Source organism: Drosophila mauritiana, chromosome X (assembly GCF_004382145.1).
Source record: "Drosophila mauritiana strain mau12 chromosome X, ASM438214v1, whole genome shotgun sequence".
Classification (NCBI taxonomy): domain Eukaryota; kingdom Metazoa; phylum Arthropoda; class Insecta; order Diptera; family Drosophilidae; genus Drosophila; species Drosophila mauritiana.
This window is the reverse complement of record NC_046672.1, coordinates 17987084-18007830: the sequence shown is the minus strand read 5'-3', so window position 1 is coordinate 18007830 and position 20747 is coordinate 17987084. Positions and strand designations below refer to the sequence as shown.

The window sequence follows — 20747 nt, the reverse complement described above, 5'->3', positions numbered from 1 at the left end:
TTGGTGTTTAATCTGGCAGCCTTTTATTATAAATAGTTGGGCTGCCTAGATAAACACGCTGCCGACGCCTCTGTCGCTGCCGCTGCCTCAGTCGACGCCTCTGCGTTCGAAATTCATTACTAATTCATGTCCAATTTCCAACGCCAGCGGCACGCACAAAAACCGCAAAAAGGTAATCAAAAATGCGCACCCCCGCCCCCAAAAGTGAAAAACGCCTAAATGAAAATTATCAAATGTCAACACTTGTGGCAGAGGCACAGCCATGGAAATCATGAAAGATTAAGTGCCTGGCTGGAAAATATTTCCAGCTCATTTGGGCAAGAAAATCGCACTGCTTTCCTTGGAAATCTTAGCAGCTATAACTAAGTCAATTAATTTAAATTAATTAGGCTTATGGGATTGTTATAGATTTATATTCCAATGACAATTTATGATATTTTAATTATTTTAATTTAAGAAGAAAGTTTTCCCTTGTAAAGAATTAAGCTGTTTTGCTTTGCCATGCCACATTTTCGTAAGCCTCGTAATCCCCAGTTATTTCCGCTTATTGAATTATCTTAGCCAAAATTTCGATGGCGTTCAAGTGAATTATTGCATCATCAATTTGCCGGACGAAGCACTCGATGCTAACTCGCACAGCACTGACATGTAAGTACATCAATTAGTATTAAGTACGACATCAATCCGGCAAATAAAGTTGACCCAACTTGCTACCCACTGTTAACATGTCGGGCTGACCCATCTAGACACTTGAAGTTTGCTTTGTGCAAACATTATACATTTATGTGCCAACGCTGCGTATACGTTACGTTTGGGGCCAAATCCATGTAATCGCCATGTAGCTGTCTCCGTTGATTGCGCATACGCCACGTGTGACTGGCCATAGCAGCTAATGGCCATTAAACAAAACGGCAAAGCTTCGCCCATTAAGAGCTCGACAATTAAGTTGAAACTTTCATGTGTGTGTGTGTGCATACTTGGGGCAGCACTTCTCCAAGCAGCTGACGATCTCCCAGGGGTTGGAGGTCACAGGTCACAGGTCACATACTTACCCCTATCAAAATAATTGTCCAAATGGCCCACGCCACCACCTGTGATGGTCGGATTTGATTTTTAATTGAGGCATTAAGAGACTTAGGTGCTCGCTTTAAAATTTTTATTTGAAGTAAGTAATATTTTTTTGACAGTAACAAGATAAATTTTCCATTCCCCCTTAGGCGATTACTTAAAAAAAAATAATTAAGTTTCTTTCTTGGTAAAAGAATTTGATTTTCATTTGTATGTTCTATAAAGTTCTCATTCATGTTCATGTTTCTTATACGTTTTGCATGTGTGTTTAGGTTTACACAATAATTGTTATCATCGACGTTGCCATATAATCATAATAATAACAATCGACATAATAATGATGGTAAGTAAAGGCAAATAGAGTAGTACACAGGATATATCGAACGAAATGAAAGTCGAGTCAAGATAAATGGGAGAAAAAAATTGATTTCATTTTTTGTTTTTTTTTTTTCGCTTTTTTAGCATATCATTTCATTTCGTTTTGTTTGTTTGGTTGCTTTTGTTTTTGTTGCTTTTTTTTTGTAAAATATACGACCTTTTGCTTAAACTGATGTTATTTTCGTTACATTTTCGGCTTTCGATTTGAATTCTTCGCGACTTTATACATTTCGTTTTGTTCTTAGCAAGGAAATCAGATTCAAGTTTGCTAAAGAATATCACTAAAAATGTTATTAATTCCCCACTATCTGCCGCTATCATCTGGTTTAAACGCCTATTCACGCATTATCAGACATTTCGCTTGGATATCTGTGTATCTGCCATGCAATATTTTATTTTAGTTATTATGTCTATTTAGCCGGTCGACTCGTTATTGCGGAGTGTGTATATAAGTTATGTATATATTTATTATCGTATATTTATTTATATATATATTTACCCATATATATATATATATAAGTATATATGTGTATATAATGCATGTATAAGTATGTAAAATATTGCTTGTGAAACGTTTAACTTGACATTCGTGTGGTTTGTCAACGGCGGTGGAAAGAAACTCATCTTCGACTTCTGCAACTGGTTTTTCACAGCTTTTCACTGCTTTTTCACTGTTTTTTTTTCAGTGTGTTTGCGGGAAAAGCTTCACTCGCCGGCCCATTGTAAATTAATATAAATATTTCATAATTCTCGTATTCTCGTATTTTGTCGGCTATTACAATTGACTTGATTCATTGCAAACCCATCCAATTCAATCCACAAAAAAAATTCCTTGCTCTAACTTACTGTTTTTATGATTTTACTTCTTCTCGGCTGCATTTTTGCATATTTGCATTTTTCGCATTAATATTATAATTATTTTTCGTTACTTAAGACCCGTTATATTTTGGTGTTAACAAACTTATTCGGTACTCCTCGTTTCTGTCAGTGTGCAAGTGGGTATGTGTGTGTGTGTGTGTGTGTGTTTGTGTGTGTGATGGTGTGTCTTGTGGTGTGCGTGATTCACTTAGTGTTATTTACAGTTTGATTTCCTTATTTCCGCCTCAGCCGCCTGCTTACAAAAAAAAAGAGCGGTCAACGTGAAAATTGCGTTGCGTTTTTCCCGTTTTTCTCCAATTTAATCTGTCACATATAATAGTTTAGTTAATATTATTTATAAATTTCCTTTTTTTCGTTTCTTTTCGATTCGTTTCAATTTCTTTTAACTACTAGACTACTACAGACACATTTGTTTTGTCAGCTATATCACTTTCGAATTATTTAATTATTGATTAATTTTCGCATTACGTTTATTGTTAATATACTCGTACAAGTGTGTGTTTATGTATGTCAGTTTGCGTATGTGTGTGTACTATATCTTGTATCTTTCAGTTTGTTTCTTCGAAGAATTTCAGTGAGGTTTATAGAAGCGTTTTTGTATTCGATTTTTGGTTTTGTTATAGTTCCTTAACTTGCTTTCGATTGCTGTGCTTACTATATAGAGTATATATAAGTTTAGGCATACACATATATATATATACATATATATATGTATTTATATATACATACATATGGCTCTGTGTGTGGTGCGTGTGTCAGTGTTTGGGGAAAAGTGTTTGGATTGCACGGCATTTGACTTTTGAATTTGTATCGTGTTTATTCTTTTAGATCGGTGCTTAAATACATGGAAAGCATAAAAAAAGATAAACGTAAATCGGTCAATTAGGAATGTTCGTTCTCAAAGAAGGCAAAGCAGGCGAAATCATAAGAAATACTACTACATACATAGGCACTATATAGATATACAGTATGTGTGTGAGCGTGTGAGTGTGTGTGTGTTTGGGTTAGTGTTAGTGCTTGTGTGTTTTCAGGGAGTCCGAAATCTCCCTAGATCTAGATTACACAAAGGCTACTAAACGGGTTGTATTTTCTTTGGGGCGTGGTGGTGGGGGGCGTGAGAAAGCGGGAGATTCAGTATTTATAGATAGTCATCGGAATAGTAAAACGGTTGACTGGTTTATTGAAAAATCAATGCAATAATAAAGCTGAACCGCATATAGAATAGAAATTAAATCGTATGATGGATTTGTTTCATTGTTATACTCGTATATATATACATATATATCTCCTAACTGCTCCAACTTCCATGCTTCTTCTGCTTCTGCTGCGTCTCGAGGATATTGGATATACATTTGTGTATATATATATATGTTCATGTTCTGGCTGTTGATGTGGCTCTGGTTGTAGCTGTGCGTTCTTTGATTAGTTTATCATTTATTAATGGCTTCACTTCGCAGCTATTTCTGGACTTCTGGAGCTGAGGTTCATGGGTTCATGGGTTCATGGATTCATGGATTTCTGAGCACTGTTCTCAAGACCTTTGGATATCCTTTTTCTCTGCTCATCCTGCTCCGCCTATTGTCAATATGTTCGTGTTGTTATTGTTGTTATTGTAAATATGGTTTGGTTTTGGTTTGGTTTGGATTGGTTATTGTTGTTGGGAACGTATAACGCTTAACGGAAAACAAGGCAAAGCAGAATTTACAGATAGAGAGAGATGGAGAGAGAGAGGGAAAGAAATATAGATAGAGGTAGAAAGAGACAGAGAGAGAGATTGAGAGCGAGCAAACGAAAGCAAACACTTTTCTGCGCCTGTTGGGTATGCAACACTATTTGTACGCCGGCGAAACTCATCTGCAGATTTAATCTCTTTTCGCAGGGGAGCTGCATAAAAGCCGATCAAGGTGCGTTTCATGACTGCAAGGCAGCTGGCTTGAAAGTACATGGGTTGCCTCGCATTTCAGCCTGAAAATAAACACACTTCTGCTGGTGCTGGTTGGTTATGGAACTTGCTCATAAATCCTCTTTCATTTCTCAAACAAGTCCTGGTCAATAAAAGCAAATGAATATCGGAAGTTGGGGTACCGAAGTAATTTGAATAAAAGGAAAGTTGCTATGGACAGCGAGACCTTCTGGCTTAGCATTCTTTTTACATAAACTTGCAAAAACTTTAGTGTTAGTATTGATGGAAATCAGAAAACATTGAGTGGTGTAATCTCATTATACCTCATCTTCGATTATTCAAATAAGCTAAAGTGAATGCACTTGGAAATGGGTTATATGTGTAAGTATCTCTCGTAATCGTTAAAGTGTTTTTTTTATGGTATTTTTAAGCTAGCTCCCCTCTGCTGTGCGATGCCCTCTAAACTGTGAACTCTGAACTCTGTTCGTCCTGTCTGCGGCCACTTATCGGATTGATACTGTATCTATATGTATATATATATTTATTAAGTGTGGATATAGTGGCTGCTGTTGGCTGTCGTGAGTGGAATTAGCTGACTCGGATCGAGTTTATTTAACTCGCTTTGCTTCGAAGGCTGCACAATTGATGCGTAGGCTTAGTTCGGCTCTAATTGTATCGTTTAATTGTTTAGTATAGTTATGCTGATTTAATCGTAGGTTTAATTAGTTTACTCGTAATTGGTGTATGCTTCAAAAATTGATTTGCGCCTCCGCGCCACTCGATTTAATTTAAATTTAGTATTAGTTTATTTATCTTTCGACTTTTTTTTCGTTTTTTCATCTTTTTGTTTTTCCATTATTGCTATGAACTGCGCTCTGACTACGCCATGATTTCCTATATATTTATATTCTGGTGTATATTTAAAAATTAATTTCTTTCGGTTTTTTTCGATTTTTGTTTTTTCTTTTCATTTCTTTTCGGTTCGTTTGTTTGGATTTCCATCTCGTTAGTTATTCTTTATCCATATATCAAAAAATTATTATCATCTTCAGTGTCGCAAGCGACGCGCGGAGAATCGAGAATCAAGAATTGAGAATTGAGAAAAGCGTGGAGAGAAGAGAGAGTGAAGAGTGGAGAAGCGAATGCAAACGAAGCGGCAGGGGCGTGGCACCGTACCAACCCGCCCCCACCCACAAACTTCCATATTTTTTATTTAATTTGTTTTGTTTTTTTTTAAGCGGGTTTCAATCAACTTGCAGTATCAATATCTTTTTATTTCAGTTTATTGCGCGCTTGGTTTTTGTGGAATTGGAATTGGGTCTGTTATCGGTAATCGGCCATTGTTAATCGATTTAACCACCACCTAAACTTAACGCCTGAACTATACGTGGATCAGCTTTACTACCCTCACGAAATTCTTCTAATGTTAATTTGCCATCGTGGTTTTTGTCCATCTGATCGAAGATCTTGTCCACTCGTTTCTGCGGCGTGTTCTCGTCCTCCGATTGCGGTTGCTGCCCCTGTTTTCAAATAATTAATAGTATGTCAAATATTATTGATAAATCTTTACTTAGCTTAACGTGCTAAACTTAAGCATACAAGTAACTTTAAACCTAACCTTGAGTTGGCTCAACTCTTTTACTATTTAGCAGGGAAAAGGGTAAGGTTCTTCAAACCCAACTACTTACCACCATCTGGTAGATCGCATCCACTATGTTGTACATCTCCTCCCGCGTTATGTAACCATCGTTGTCCACGTCGTAAAGACGGAAGGCCCCTGTGGTTGAGGCATAAATAATGGCAAGAAAATAATAATGAAAGTATTGATGGATAGCTGGGTTTTTGTGCGCTCTTGTTTTTTTTTTTCATTTTGTGGAAAAACATGGCGCCACTTACACTGCAGTTTTTCGTCCAGGTTGCCCTTCGATGTGACGGATAAGGCGCGTATGAACTCCTCAAACTCAATGGAGCCATCCTGGAGAGCCATAAAAACGGAACGGGAAGGCCGGGAAAAAAAGAGAGAAGAAAGCAGGCACACACGCACACACATACACACAGCGGTAAGGACACAAAAAGACACACATACACACACACGCGGAGAGACAAAGAAAGCAAATCAGTGCAGACATCAGACAGTTGACATTCTGTGGTTGTTCGGGCGGGGAGGGTAGCGAAGGGGCGGGCCACGCCCATGGTCCATAAATAATAAAAGCGAGGAACAACAAAAGCAGCCAAAATTTATGATCACCCACACCATAAACTGGCCAACAGCGGTGAGAGTAAAGGGCATTAACCAGCTAAAATCAGTTTATTTTGTGGCTGTCTCACATTTTTAGCCCACGTCAGCACACTGAGAGAAAAACTAGCCCCTAACTTTGTTAGGGAAAACAGCAAATGGAACATGTACCAACTTAAATAAAATGTTTGTAAATATTCTGACAAATCTGGATTTATGCTAGCAAATTCCTTGCACAATTTTTTCCTGGCCCTGCCAATGTGCCTCAATTGAATATTTACCCCACAAAAAAATAAACAAAAAAATATGGCAACTTTTATCCCATGAATACAAATCATTCGATGTTAAGCGTATAAAAACTTCAGTTAAATATTTCTTTTGCTGAAAATCCTTTTGCATATTTATGTTTATGCCAACAAAATCCCTTTCAAATCAAACAAATGCCTTTTATAAATATTTTAGGGTTGGCAAATGTAGGGAATGAAAGTCTGAGCAATAACAATTTGTATCTTATAAATACAAATGCTGCTTTACAAATATTTGCTTTTTGCATAGCATGTTTAGTTTACAAAAGATGTGCCGCTGTACTAGTTATATACAAAATTATGGAAAACTTTCAAACGCAAATGGATTGGAAACTTTTTAGTTTGTGGGCGTGGCCAGCCCCAGTTTCTATTGGGGAAATATGATCTGGAATATATTGAATACTCACATTGTTCTCATCGAAGACGCGAAAGACGAGCGATGCGAATTTACTGGGATCGCCTTGTGGAAAGAATTGTTTGTAGATTTTGATGAAGCCCTGAGAAAAGGGGAAAAACAGATAGACGGAGAAATGGAGAAATGGAGAAACGAAGAAGGAGGCGAAAGACAAATGTAGATGAATCAATTAGGGGCGTGCCACATATGCGTATGTGTTCGTGTTTGAATAATGCGCGCATTAATAAACTTCATTATCAACAAACAGCCGACGACGACAGCAGCAACATCAACAACAACAACATCCACTTCGACATCCACAAAGGCAATGTCATTAGCAGCCGGGGGTCGTCAACACATTTGGCCAACCCCAAGACCTCCACTTGTATTTGTGTTATCCTGGCGAAGGACCTCTCATGTCTGATATGGCTGCTGTCGTGGAATTAGCAAACATAAATCGAGTGGAGGGGCGAGTTTGGGTGCAAGACGGAAAATTAACTTAATTAACCGTTTGACTTAAATGAATTGGCCACGCTCAGGTGGCCAATTTACACACACACACACATACAGTCGACTGCGCCTAAAGGATGTTTAAGGACACATATCCGATATACTCACTTGCTCCGTGAGCAGGCCGTTGGGGCAGTCTTTCAGGAATCCTTTGTGCCTGGCGGGTGCGAAAATGTTTGATTTATATTCAGTTAATTCGCGGATATGTTATATATATGTATATATATTTAGATATATATCTGCCAGATATGCCGCCCGCTGGCATTTTTGCCAGCCAACTCACCATTGACGTATTTCTTTCTCTGTGACTGCAAATGAAAACAAACAGAAAATCGAAGTGGATTAAATTTTTATGCGGTATTTGAAATATTTACAAGGTGCGAGTGGATTATTTTGAATTGTTTCTGGCCGAATATGCTAAACCGTTCAATTGAGCACACAAATTCGTGTGGGCCGTGTTGCTATTCGAATGGTACAGTGCGTTTCGAACCTGCCATGCCAGCTGACAATAGCAATGGCTTTTTTCCGTCAATTGTTTATTTACACACGAGCTGTCACCAAATCCACAAAGGCTGATGAAGGGTTTGGGAATTACAAATAACATCGGATTAAATTCCAACTTTCGGTTATCAAATGCTACCAGCTGGCTTGAATTTTCGATACTTTTGGCCAGCAGTTTGGGATTTAATCTAGTTATTAGTTACACTACTGATTATATTATTTAATTATGTAGTATACACATGTAGATTTCACAGGTGTATATAACATAAGCCAAAAGATTTAAAGTGCCTTGCACGTTTATATTATTTAGTTACAACTTAATGGTAGCTTCAAGAAGAGTAGTTAATTGCTCTATTATAAAATAAAATAAAGCATGGCATTAAAGAAAATTATATAGCTTGCCAAAGAATATGGCATTCACTATTAAAAGTAATTGTTGCTGGAGGCTATACTACATATATTCCATATAGTTGGGACTGCTGGCTTCTAAATCAATTTTCTCTCTGCCGCACAACTAATGAAATCATCGTTGCTAAATTATTCATTCATTATTGATTGGTGTTCGATGGGAGGCGGAGTGGTAGGGGGTAATAGGGGGTGGTAGTTAGGTGGGGGTTGGGGCTAGGAGAATTCCCGGAATGACCTCTTCATTATCCATTTCTATGTGCCCCCTCCACACTCCTCGCATATGCAAATGCTGAACTCATTCGGTTCGAGTCCTGAATTATCTTTCATTGTCTTTCGACCACGCCCAGGGCTTCATCTGGACCTGCTCCTCCTGTTCCTCCTGCTCCTCTGCCTGGACTTTCTCTGATTTTCCACCACCTTCTTGCCCACCATTCATGCATATAAAAATGTTCTTTGTTTTGCTGGCATAAAATGTTCTCTGTTTGCTTTCTTTTTCCCCCATTTTGCTTGGCCATTGCCATTGCCGTTGGCCTAATGGCCGTTTACCAAACGTTTAAACGCCGCTCAGCCCCTTTGGGAGGTCCAACCTGACCGCGGCCGTATCCTGATCCCAGGTCCTCCGACTGACTCCTGGGCGTGTGAATGGCGCACATGTTCCCTGACCAGCAGGACCAGGCAATTGGAAAACAGAAAATAAAAAAAAACAGAAAAACAAAAATGAAAACATAAATTCACGCAAAATTACACACATTCGAATTGCTTTTGAGGGGGTGGGTGGTGTTGCGTGGTCAATGGCCGGCCATTTGGGGCGGCGTGAAGAGGTGGCTAGGTGGGGGCGGGGATGGGTGGGCGGAGACACGCCCCCAGGGAGCTGGGCAATTGGAAACGGAGCTGGAGACGGGCTATTGACTCGATGGCTGCCAGTTATCTGCTGCGGCCACTCGCATTATTCATGGCACGGTGGTTCATATATCATCTGCGTGCCCAGCCACATGCACCAAAGAAAATGCACTGAAAGAAATGCGGCACAACTGTGTAAAGACGCCCCTTTAAATTTATTGCAAAGTTGAAGTTCCCAGAATAATTGCAAATATTTTCAATATTTAATTTAAATAAGAACCTACATACAAATGAGTATAATTTAATTTGGAAAAATCGTTAACTTCCCTAACTTTAAGTGCTATTCCCAAAGCATTGCACTCATTTTCATTCTGTTTCCTTCAGCTTGGTTATCATTTTTCATTTTGATTAGCTGCCTGGCAAAGGAATCGCTGCAGCATTTGCATTTTAATTAGCCGCAGAAAAAAGAGCGCTTCGTGGGTTTTATCCCCTCTATTATATCCCCCACCCATGCCCCTGGGAATATCCTTGATCCATTATGTGTTGTCCTTATCCCGCAGGGAATGTCAATCCGGCGGAGTCAACACAATTGGCACAGCCAGCGCCAGGAGCAGAATTGATTGGTAATCGATAGCCTGGCTAAAGGACCAACACACCGACTGAGAGACAGGACCCACTCTGCCTTTTTGTATTATTGACGTGTGGCATGTAAAAATATAACGGCATTTAAGGGGCAGCATTGTGTGTGCCTTTCATTTTCCCCCATCGTTTCTTCTTTTTTTTGTGTTGTATGCCTCTGCGGCGTCACTTGTTCGCCTGTATTGATTGTAAATAAACAGCATATTGCTCATACGACTTGTTGCCATCGGTTCCAGTTTACCGCCCCCCATCCGAAATGCATTGTCATTCGCATATAGCACGAGTCATTCTGTCAGCTCAAGTTGGCTTGAAAAAGATTGCGGATCAGCATGGCAGGATGTGGGTGCGGGTGGCACTGGTAGTGGCTCACCTTTTTGCAAGGAATGTGGCAATATGTGGTGCAATACACCCCCCACCCCCCTTTCCGCACCCATGCCAATCGATTGATGACCGAGCATAACATATTCATTCCGCTGGGCCATTTGAATGTTGCCCATTCCAGCGGCTTTTCCGCAATCACAGCGTGGTATAAAATGTATTTTAAATAACAATGTTTGTCATGGTCGAGTTAATAGTATTGTACAAATAGCATTTTTCATGTTTTAATTGCCTGCTTTTCCTATCGGCGTAGGGCTAAAATAAAATATGCATTTAATTGCCATCGAATTCTATGCGCATAAACAATTTACTGCTGGCGAAATTGTTATCATTTTCAAATCGTTTGTTTATTCATATTTTCCGCTTTACATGGCTTATGCAATTGTTTTTCCAATTAAATTCAATTTAAATAAGTAATAAACCCAGTGCGTAGACACCACAGTTTGGCATTCCAAAATTGATTGTTTTAATAATATTTGAACAATCATTTTGAATGAAATATCTTACGAATTTGCTACAAAACTTACAGCTTAAAAAGTGATTAAGGCCATAAATTATTGCAGTTTGGAAACATACGTTACGTTAAGACTGTACCCAATACCTAAAAGCCATTATTTTGCCTACAAATATTATTTAAGCCAAGTTATAACGACCAAATGGCTAGAACATTTTGCTTCATTGCCGAAAATCCCGAACATGAAATGATTAAAACAATGTAGTGGAAATCTGGCCAACAATAGAATGTCACACCTGGTTGGGTTCGTAATCGAATTATGAATTGATTGAAATTGAAGCCAACCAAGTTTGTGTTTTAGTGCAAAATTCGCCACGAAACAGATAATAAATAATACGATACTCCATCACGTTGTCATTTGCCCTTAAACATATAAACATTGACAAAATTTGAAAATATACATAAAATCGAGTAATCCTTAAGTCACATTTGGTACAAATTGCGCCAGAAAGTGTTGGGGATATTTGGCTTAGACAACTAACAACACGAGAACCCTTTGCACTCCTAACTGCATTTCAGTTAGCCACGGGCACTGCTGCTTTCGACCCTAATTCGAGCCACCATGGATGGATGAATGTGTGGCCCAAACGCACTGGAGAATTTGCATTTGCTACCACCCCTCCTCTCGCCTGAACTAATCAAATTTCTGTCCGTTTATTTATTTATTCAGTTGTGAGGCGGAAGGGAAAGGTAGTGGGGGGGGGGGGCTAGTTTACGGCTGCAAAGGGCTAAGACGATGGGCGCTGAGGGTTAGTTTAATGTCCAATTGATTGGCATGTCAATGGACAGGACAAATATTGACGCAGGCCAGCAGAAATTGTTCATACGACCCGTTGGCAATAAATTGAGTCCTTAGTTGATTCATTTGCTTTGCTTGGACAAGCAAATCTCTGCCAAACAGCAGCTGTTGCACAAACACACAATGGGCTTTTCGGCTTGGGGGCGGTGGAGCATTCGAGGCAAGAGGATTACAATTATTGAGTTGCATATTTAAGCAGAGCCCAATGAATTCCATTTCAGCGCAGCTCAGCCAGCCAGCCAGCCAGCCAGCCAGCCAGCCAAGACAAACAACTTCAAGGAGAAGCCATTAAAAAACGGTGAAAACTTTGGCAGCAATCTGTCAACACTTTTCCTCCGTCCTCTACCTTATTTTCCAGCTGTTTTTCCTTTTCTTTTTTTTTTTTTGTTCGGCCAGGTGCCCCCAAATGCCCAGCGGTAATTATTTATACGCCCGTCGAGCGCCCCGACCCCCTCCGGGTTAACCCCTGACCTCGGTGGGGACCGCAGAATAAGAAAACACAGCGAGGAGGCAAACGAAAGCAATTAGTCACAAAAGTTTGGGGCTCGAAAAGTTTCTGACTTGCATTTTTAAGAAGCCCAAATGGCCGAAACACAAAAAGGACCAAAAGCTCGGTTCCAGCTAAGTAAATGTAATGTCCTGCTTAGCAGTAAAAGCAGCAGCTACAAAAGGAGCTACAAAACGAGATACAGAATGAGATACAGAACGAGTTACAGAACGAGATACAACACGTAACGGAAATCGGTAGCGGGGCACGTAAACTGAAAGGTAGTAACTAATAGTAACAGTTAACACAACACATTGTACGGGCCACAAGAGTTAGCCACAACAACAGGTGAAACGTAGCAACAAAGCATACAATTAATGTTCAACTTTGTGGGTTGAAGAGGTCGTAAAAGGTGAGCTGCATTACCATAAACGTGAAGTGCAGTTCCAAAAGTGTTGCCGCTTTCGAGATGTGACTTTTGTAGAAGGAATATTATTTAGAGGGCAACCCTATCATTCCTGATTACTGCTACCTTCATTGAGTTATCCCTGTATAGACTTGATTTCTAGAACTTAAGCGCTGTGATTTATAGCCAAGTTTATAGCTCGGGCTATGATATCCTTCGAAATATCTATTCCACTGAAACGCCAACGCTTTTTTCTAGCCAAGCTCAAGTCGAAAGCAGCCATAACTGCAGCTGTCAGTTTCAGCAACAATAACATGTCAATTTATAACAAAGTAGCAGCAAAAGTGGCTACAGGAAAATGCGATAAAATTAAACCATAAATGTCAAGTGCTCACCCCCCTTGTATCCAGCACGGGGTAACTCAATAGCCGCAGGACGAAGGATCCTTTCGCACTCCATCTATGCACTCCGAACTTGATCTGGCTGGCTGGCTAATCCCAAGTTTCTCAATCGAATCGAATCGAATCAAATCGAATCGGGCTCAGATGTTCGCCGTCAGTTGGGGCGACTTTATTGCCAACGCGGCCATGACTGATGAGTCAGTCGCCGTCGCTGATGAATAAGTTGGCTGGGAAAACACTTTTGAATTATGCATTTATCGAGCTACCAGATATCTCCGGCTATCTGGTTATCGGAAAATGTCTGCACCTTTGCGTATTTTGATTGATGCTCGGCGAACGAAAACAAAAACAAATCGAAATGGGGTAAGCTGCCAATCGAAGGAAAATGGTAAATGAGTTTGGGGCAGAAGGAGAAAAAAAATGAAAAAAAAATAATGAAGAGAGAGGGCATAAATGTCTGGGCAAAACAAACAAACAAACAAATAAATAAATAAGAAGACGGAATTATTACAAGGTAAATCAAAGTGCGAGGGCAGGAAAAACACGCTGCAGACATTGTGGATGGGAAAATAATAAAATGAGGTAGCTGTGGAATTGATATAGTGTCTATTAAGCGAACTGAGTTACCAAGGATAAATGCCAATTTTTGTAAGCAATCCTGGTGATTAACGGTACAGTTGAGGTCCTTGATTTCAGGGATAAAGTATAGCAAAAAGAATTTATAAAGTGCAATTTAAGCCACCATTTAAAGGGGTATTAAATGTTTTGGTATAAGTACTGGGTTAAAATTAAAATATCATAATTGGGCAAACTTTGTTCAATCACAGTTGCAGTAACATTTATAATTATATATACAATTATATATCTCTTTGATGTATATAGATTAATATATATTAATTCAATTCATTACAATTTTTAATATTTATTATTAATATGCCACTTGTGCTTTAATTAACTTTAATTAAATGTGCATAAAAATGGTAGTTTAAATGATTATTATCTATCTATATCCATTAAAAATGGAACATGTATCTGCTGAAACGCACTGTATCACTTGATAATTGAGTACTTATGCTGCTGAAACCCACTGTATCACTAGATAATTCAGAACTTATGTTGCTGAAACGCACTGTACAGCTATATAATTGAGTACTTGTGCTGCTGAAACGCACTGTACCACTTGATAATTGAATATTGAGACATTAAAGTGCGATTTACTTACAGTATGTGTCCGTTGTTAAGCGATCGATGGTATCCTGTTTCAACTTGGAGCTCTTTTTTCCCATGTTGTTCTTGTTGTGGCTCCCTAGTTGTTGTTGTCGTTCTACCTCTTGTGTTGTTGTTGTTATTTGTTGTTGTTGCACTTGACTGCTATTGCTTTTTAGTGGCAAACTTTTTTGCGCTGCCCAAGTTCGTTTTACTTTGCAATTTTTGTAGTTGCTTTTGTTTCGGTTATTCAAAAGTTTGCCATAAGTATTTTAATATGCTTTATAATTTTGTTATAAAAAAAAAGAAAGTTAAATGCGAGGAAAGTAGGAAAGTATGGTGCATAGTTCACGGCATATTTGCTGATATTAAATCTATATATATATATTCATACATATATATGGGTTCAATTTTGTTGCATCTCAATAACTGGCCAAGATAGTTTATGAAAAGTTCTGGCCGCACTTTTTCCCGGCTCAAAAACTTCTCGAGTGGCGCTTAAAAGGAGTGTGAATAGATCTTATGCGAAGGATGCTTCAAGTTCAGTTGGATTTTCATTTTGGCCCCACCACTCGCAGGAGGCTCATCCATCAAAAACCCATCGATAATCCCCCATGTCCTGTGTCCTTTGATTAAAAACTATTTTTACTTGGATTTTTGTCGCTGTTCAATTAGTGATTTTCCCCACACAACAACAACGCCGCACTATGATTATAACGAGGACAGAGGCGTGCCGAAAAAAGGGTCGCTTTTCCAGGGGTGGAACGCGGGGGGGTGGGGTTTTGGGGGTATTGAAAGGCATAAAAATACACAGAGCGACACTTTTCAGGTCAACTCTCGACTCGAACTTTTCATGACAGTTGGCAACAAAAAAAAAAATCGTCTAGATGTGGGCGGAATGGGATGGGGCTGGGCAGAGGGCGGAGGGCGTGGCCCGCTGCAGAGGATGCAAACAAAAGCGCATAAAAAACTTAACCCTGTGTGTGCCAAAGGGGGTGGATGTGGGGGCTGGATGTGGGGGCGTTTCCCTCTGTTGCCTTCTGCGGTTGACGCGAATGGCATAAAAATAAGTTGCCTTTGTATTTTTTCTCCTCTCTGCCTCCAGAGAAAAAGGAGAGCGAAGCGGTGGAAGGGGGAAGGTGGGGAAAGGGGGCTCCGTGGTATGCAATGAAATAAATTCTGTTAATTTCAGATGCAATCCCGCCGAGATGTCGCATGCAAAGCGGTCGTATCAAGTGCAGCAAACGAAATCAAAAACACTCAATCCCCGGGGAAAAGTCAGGAGCTGGTGGAAAACGTGACGGAACTGCTGTTCATCGCCAGAAATCCGAGATGATCCCTTCCTGGCAGCACGAAACTTAATTTGTGCTGCGGAATTGTGTTCAAATCAAACCAATTGATCGGGGAAAATCGGGAACCTTTTCAAGTGCTATTAGCTGATAGGAAATATGTTTAAACCCAACTAATTCAATCTATTTGTGATAAATATAAGGAATTACTGGAGGTTATGTGCTTAATTAGCTAATTAAATCCAACGTTTGAGTATAAGCGAACGTATCTTTCAAATAAGTATCTTTATAAGAAAGTATCTTCAGGTTTTTCGAACTATTTACCCATTAACTGAGGAACTGAGGAAAACTCTCACATGGCAGGCGCCTTGGCATTAAGAAATGCCTGAAATGACTTTCATATCCCTTTCGCAGGATAACAAATATGGCGAGTAACTTGAGGTAAATGGGGTCACCTGCTTTCGCTTTTAATGAACTCTTTTTTATTGTAGGGCTGGGCACAATTATGTAAAGGCTGCCAGCCAGCAGAGAGAGAGGCCCTCCAATATCTTCGTTCAAGTCGTGTAAAATTCTTGTTGCTTTTGACTTTGTTTGTTTACAAAACTGTCGCACACAGAGACACGCAAAGTGATACACCCACACACACACACACACTCACTTTCCTACTCTCTCCCTTTCTCTCTGTCTCTTCCTTTCTCTCTCTCTCTCCCTCTCTGCCCTGCGAACATGAGCCATTGGCATTTGCTAACTAAACACAGTTTGTTCCTCTGCGTGTGTGTGTGTGTTATCATGTCAGGTGTGCTGCCGCGTGCGTGTGAGTGTGTATGTGTGTGTCTGTGTGCGTTTGTCGCAGTGTTTCAGTTTCATTCTGTGTTGCCTTTTACAACGAGCGACGAGCTCAAATTTGTTCACACTAAAAATATTTTTACGTTTATTTCGTTCACAGCTGGCTGCTAATGCAGTGCCAACGAGCGGGATGGCACTATTTAGACAGGGATGCAGATAGCAGCAGGTCCTCGCTATCTACCTCTCCTCCCCCTCCCCTGGCCCTCCGCTGGCCAAAAAAAAAAAGTCCTGGCTTGTAACTCGACTCGTTTATCTGTCTGAATGTGTCCTTCTTCCATGCTTCTCGCTGTCTATGTGTGCGTGTGTGTGGGTGTGTGCTTATTTTTCATACTGCCTGCAGTTGTTGTTGTTGTTGTCTTGCCCACCCCGCCCCCTGCTGCCTCGGCCACTCCCCCTCTTGAGCCAGCCGCCTCCTTTTTATCCTTCAGCTGCGTGTTCATCTCGCGTTTAGCCCGCGAGCATGCAACACTTTTCTCGCACTCATCTACACTTGCCAACAAAAGTGGGACCGAAAATGGGAAAAAGGGCGAAGAAATGGGCGTTGAAGGAATTGGAATGGAAATGGATGTGGATGTGGGCATGGCCAGGGGGATCAGGATCGGAACGCAGTGAATGGAACGGAGCGACGCGCAAACTTATTCGAATGAAATGGATTGTAAACGATACCCGAAAGCTGGGCTACACTGGCAAAACAAACCTATAGTCTATTCAACATTGTAAGCAAATTATTTAAAGCGTTGTCTAAAAGTAAAAGCAATGAAAAGGAATGATAGAGCGATTTAAAAACACAATCTATATCCACAAAAGGAAACCTTTTATCTTGAGGTAAATTGTTTATAGAGTGAACAAACAAACATAGAAGTGAATAATTTATTGATTAGCGTTCGAAATTGCTGAATTTTAAGCTTCCCAACAATTTCAATCTGCGTTAAGTTCTGAATATACCAAACTATTAATGCAAACAACCTCGTTTTATTCACAGTTTTTGTGTTGCAAGCAAAGCTAGTAGATTTAAAGGATTTTGTAGCTTTTATGCTTATTTTAAATCCGAACTGCAATTTGTTAGTTCTCGGGCGATTACCACAGTTTGGCCTTTAAGCAAGGAATTACCGATTTCTGTCTGTGTATAAATGCAAATGAAGATTGAGCTGGCAGGAGGCAGGGAACCCAAGATGCGGAGCCCACAAAGGCGGTGCCATCACCCCGCATCACCAGCGGAGGTGGTAAATTAATTTTTACACCCACAGTCAGCCACATTCAGGGATGGGATGACAAGAACCCCGCCCACTCGCCCCAATATGGGGCGAAAGTCTCGATGCAAACAATGCAGAATTCGAGAATTTCGAAGATTTCGAAGAGCGGCAAAAGATCTCGAAGGTCCTAAAAATGGCGGATGGCCGGATAGACATGGCGGACGGACTGCAACCAGAGTATCGAGGGATTGCCTAAATGTCAGTGCCTACCTTAAGGCGATTGGATTAGGCCGGGCCAAGAGCGGGGGGATGGGGGGTTTGGCAACTCATCTTGGCAATGGAAATTCCGCCGAGCATTTAAATGTGAAATTCCTGGGAGGAAAGTGTGATTGGGATTGCAGGGCTTAGCAAATAAATGCTGCTATCACAATTGAAATATTCATGGCAACGGGCTAAGTGCAATTTAACATGAATTTCGAAATTAGCAAATCGGACAGATGCCAAAAATATTTTCGAGGCTGCTAACTGACAAGTAATTGAAATGAATGTACTGCGAATTGAACGAGCGGCAAATGTGAAAATTTATAATTGGTTTAATTCGTACATTATCACCATGAACTTAGCATTAATTTGGAAATTAGAAAAGCAGACTGAAACCAGGCCAACTAAATACCAAGAAAATGAAATAAATTTACTAGGAATATGGCACTAAAGCAAGTTGGAAATTTTTAATTGGCTCAACTTGTTAGCATTTGAGCTATGCATTTAATACTCGGAAATTATTCAGATGCGTCTAATTGCTGAAATTTCCAGATTTTAACTAAGCAGTTATACTTCATTGGTCGCAAAAGTTGGTCTTGGAAATTAAACAAGCCAATTAGAACATGGAAACCATTTAAAGTTAAACTTACAAATTTATGGATGAATAAATCCTTTTTAAATATGTCAACAAGACAATAACATTAAATTTTTCTGTTTTGTAAAACCTCAAAGAAATGTAAGAACAAATTTTTAAACATGATAAAAGCAGTTATAACCTTTAAATTGGGATAGAACTTTAAAGGATCTTGAAGTCTATTTATGAGGAATATCTTAAAGTAACATCACTTTAAAATGGCTTACTATAATTGAATATAATTGAATAAGCAGTTGAAATAGCATAATTGGACATTTGGTGGTCACATCTTGCGTTATCAAATATCCCAGTTAGCAGATCGTCAAGTGAGGGCAGATTGCATCTATTAAGACCGGACAGATTGGCCAATTTAGTTGCAAATGAGGGAGGATAAGATCCGTCCTGAATCTGGCTATTGCAGCTATTTTCGTGCCGAATCCCAGATTTGTGCAGCCGTTTTGGCCATGGCCAATTATCAAATAATTGATGCAAATTAAAATGCATTTTGTAGCGCCGTGTTTCGATTTGTTCTGCCCCTTTATTTTGTCACTCGCAAAAAAAAAGAGGAAAAGGATTGGGGGACGAAAAAAAAAGAAACGAGGAAATGACACGCAAGGTGAGAGTGGGGACTGCATTTGTGATTACGGACGGATTGTGTGCGGATGATTGCGGCCATTGATGGATGTTAGAGGGGAATGGAAACGGGGACTTCGAGGTGCCTGCCCCCCAAGTGAAAAATGAGAAAACCGAGTCCTTGGAGTTTAAGTCTAAGCGTCGCGACACAAGTTCTCGCTGGGCTGGGAAACTTATTTTTGTTTACATAATCCTTCCACGTTGTCTCGCTGCCCAACCCCCCCATTCGACCCACCTCACCGCCCCCGCGGGCGTTTTTTTTTATATATATGTGTATATTTTTTTTTATTTAGCGGCAGCTGCTGGACCGCAAAACGTAAATTTGGGTCAAGTTTTGTAAGCATAACGAATGGCAGAACCAAAACCGAAACCAAAACTAAAAACCCCAACCAAACCGAAGGCATCCCATATGCATAAATGCGAAAGTAACCTTCGTCTTGCCCTCTCTTTCTGGCGCCCCGCTAGCTATCTCTTTCCCTGTCTGCCTGCGGGTGTGTGTGTGCGTGGGTGTGTGTGTGTGCGGATCCCTTTTGTGTAAATTAATCTTTGACTGCCGCACAAAAGTATGCTACACAAATATAAATAAACACTTGATCCCTTTGTTGATTGTTTCTTTTTGTTTTTTGTTTTTTTTTTTTTTGTTCTGCGGCACAACTAATGTTTTCATTTAATTTTCGCACTTTTGCTTACTTTTTTGCTTGTTGTATTTGTTTCTTTATTATAATTTATTATTTTTGCTTTGTTTGCTTGCGTTCGTATTATTTAACCGAAAAAAAATGTCAACTATTTTGCAGGATTGGAACTTGGAAAAAAAAGGAAAACAAACCAACTCTTTAGGTAATTGCTTTATTATTTTGTTATTGTTGGTTGTTTGTTGCTGCCACTGGCGGCTAATATTGTTGTTGTCGATTTCCGTGGACCGGAGAGCGCGCTTTGTCCTTTTGTTGTTGTGGTTGCGAACCAGCGATTGGATTGTAAACTTAAAAACCTGCCGAGCTGCGTTGCGTTTGTTTGGCGGTCAAATCAGCGACTGAAAGCGCTCTGCACGCTCCACGGCGAACGGAATACGGAATATGGAATACGGCGGAATGTGCGGCAGTACGGCCAAACGGCTGCCTATATGTGTGTGCGCTATCAACAACTGAGAACTTTTTTGGTAACATTCTCAATGGGCCGTGGTGAGTTCTCCTACCGCCCCCTTCCTTCCACCACTTCGCTTAACACAGTACGGCACTCGCGACTCATAACCGACTTATATAACGCACACAAATGCAGGCATTCCAGCGAACTCACCACTCGAAACGATGACGAAGGCGCAGGCACCGAAGCTTTTCACCACACTCACCCAGTCACCGACGTTCGCTCTCCCGCTCTCTTCACACGCGGCTCGTTGTGTGCGTGTTGAGGTGCCGCTGTGTGCGTGTTAAAAGCTGCAAGAACTTACAACAAAAAAACTCGAAGAGTTTAGCAGCTGCGGAGGACCAAAAAAGAAATGTTAGAGGAGGAAAACCGAAAAGCCAGCGCAAAAATGGGCCAAAAACAGGCACCCCTGGTGAATATTGAACTCCATGGAAGCGAGAATGGCAAACCCGTGGACACCAGTTCTGCAGCGGGAGCCATCGACAATTACCAGAAGCTG

At 40.3% G+C, this 20747-nt stretch overlaps 1 protein-coding gene across 5 annotated transcripts; it reads right to left on the bottom strand.

Annotated features, from left to right (window-relative positions):
* Positions 1 to 1141: 1141 nt before the first annotated feature.
* Positions 1142 to 20152, bottom strand: LOC117148020 (frequenin-1). Of its 5 annotated transcripts, none has more exons than XM_033315186.1 (8): positions 19799 to 20152; positions 14269 to 14532; positions 7957 to 7981; positions 7782 to 7830; positions 7177 to 7266; positions 6125 to 6203; positions 5917 to 6005; positions 1142 to 5748 (listed from the first exon to the last, which is right to left on the bottom strand). In XM_033315186.1, exons 2-8 carry the CDS (start codon positions 14330 to 14332, stop codon positions 5581 to 5583), a joined length of 564 nt encoding a protein of 187 aa, XP_033171077.1. In that variant the 5' UTR covers positions 14333 to 14532; positions 19799 to 20152; the 3' UTR covers positions 1142 to 5580. The 5 variants fall into 5 exon arrangements, with proteins under 5 accessions (XP_033171077.1, XP_033171078.1, XP_033171079.1 ...); XM_033315187.1 differs by having other exon boundaries at positions 19935 to 20152; XM_033315188.1 differs by having other exon boundaries at positions 19939 to 20152.
* Between the last annotated feature and the right edge of the window lie 595 nt (positions 20153 to 20747).

Excerpts from the sequence above, each read along its gene's own strand:
- LOC117148020 (XM_033315186.1), bottom strand. The coding sequence starts at position 14,332 with ATGGGAAAAAAGAGCTCCAAGTTGAAACAGGATACCATCGATCGCTTA. Across the intron at positions 7,267-7,781 it reads ACGGCCTGCTCACGGAGCAA|GGCTTCATCAAAATCTACAA; the intron begins GTGAGTATATCG and ends CCCTTTTCTCAG. Across the intron at positions 5,749-5,916 it reads ATGCGATCTACCAGATGGTG|GGGCAGCAACCGCAATCGGA; the intron begins GTAAGTAGTTGG and ends ATTTGAAAACAG.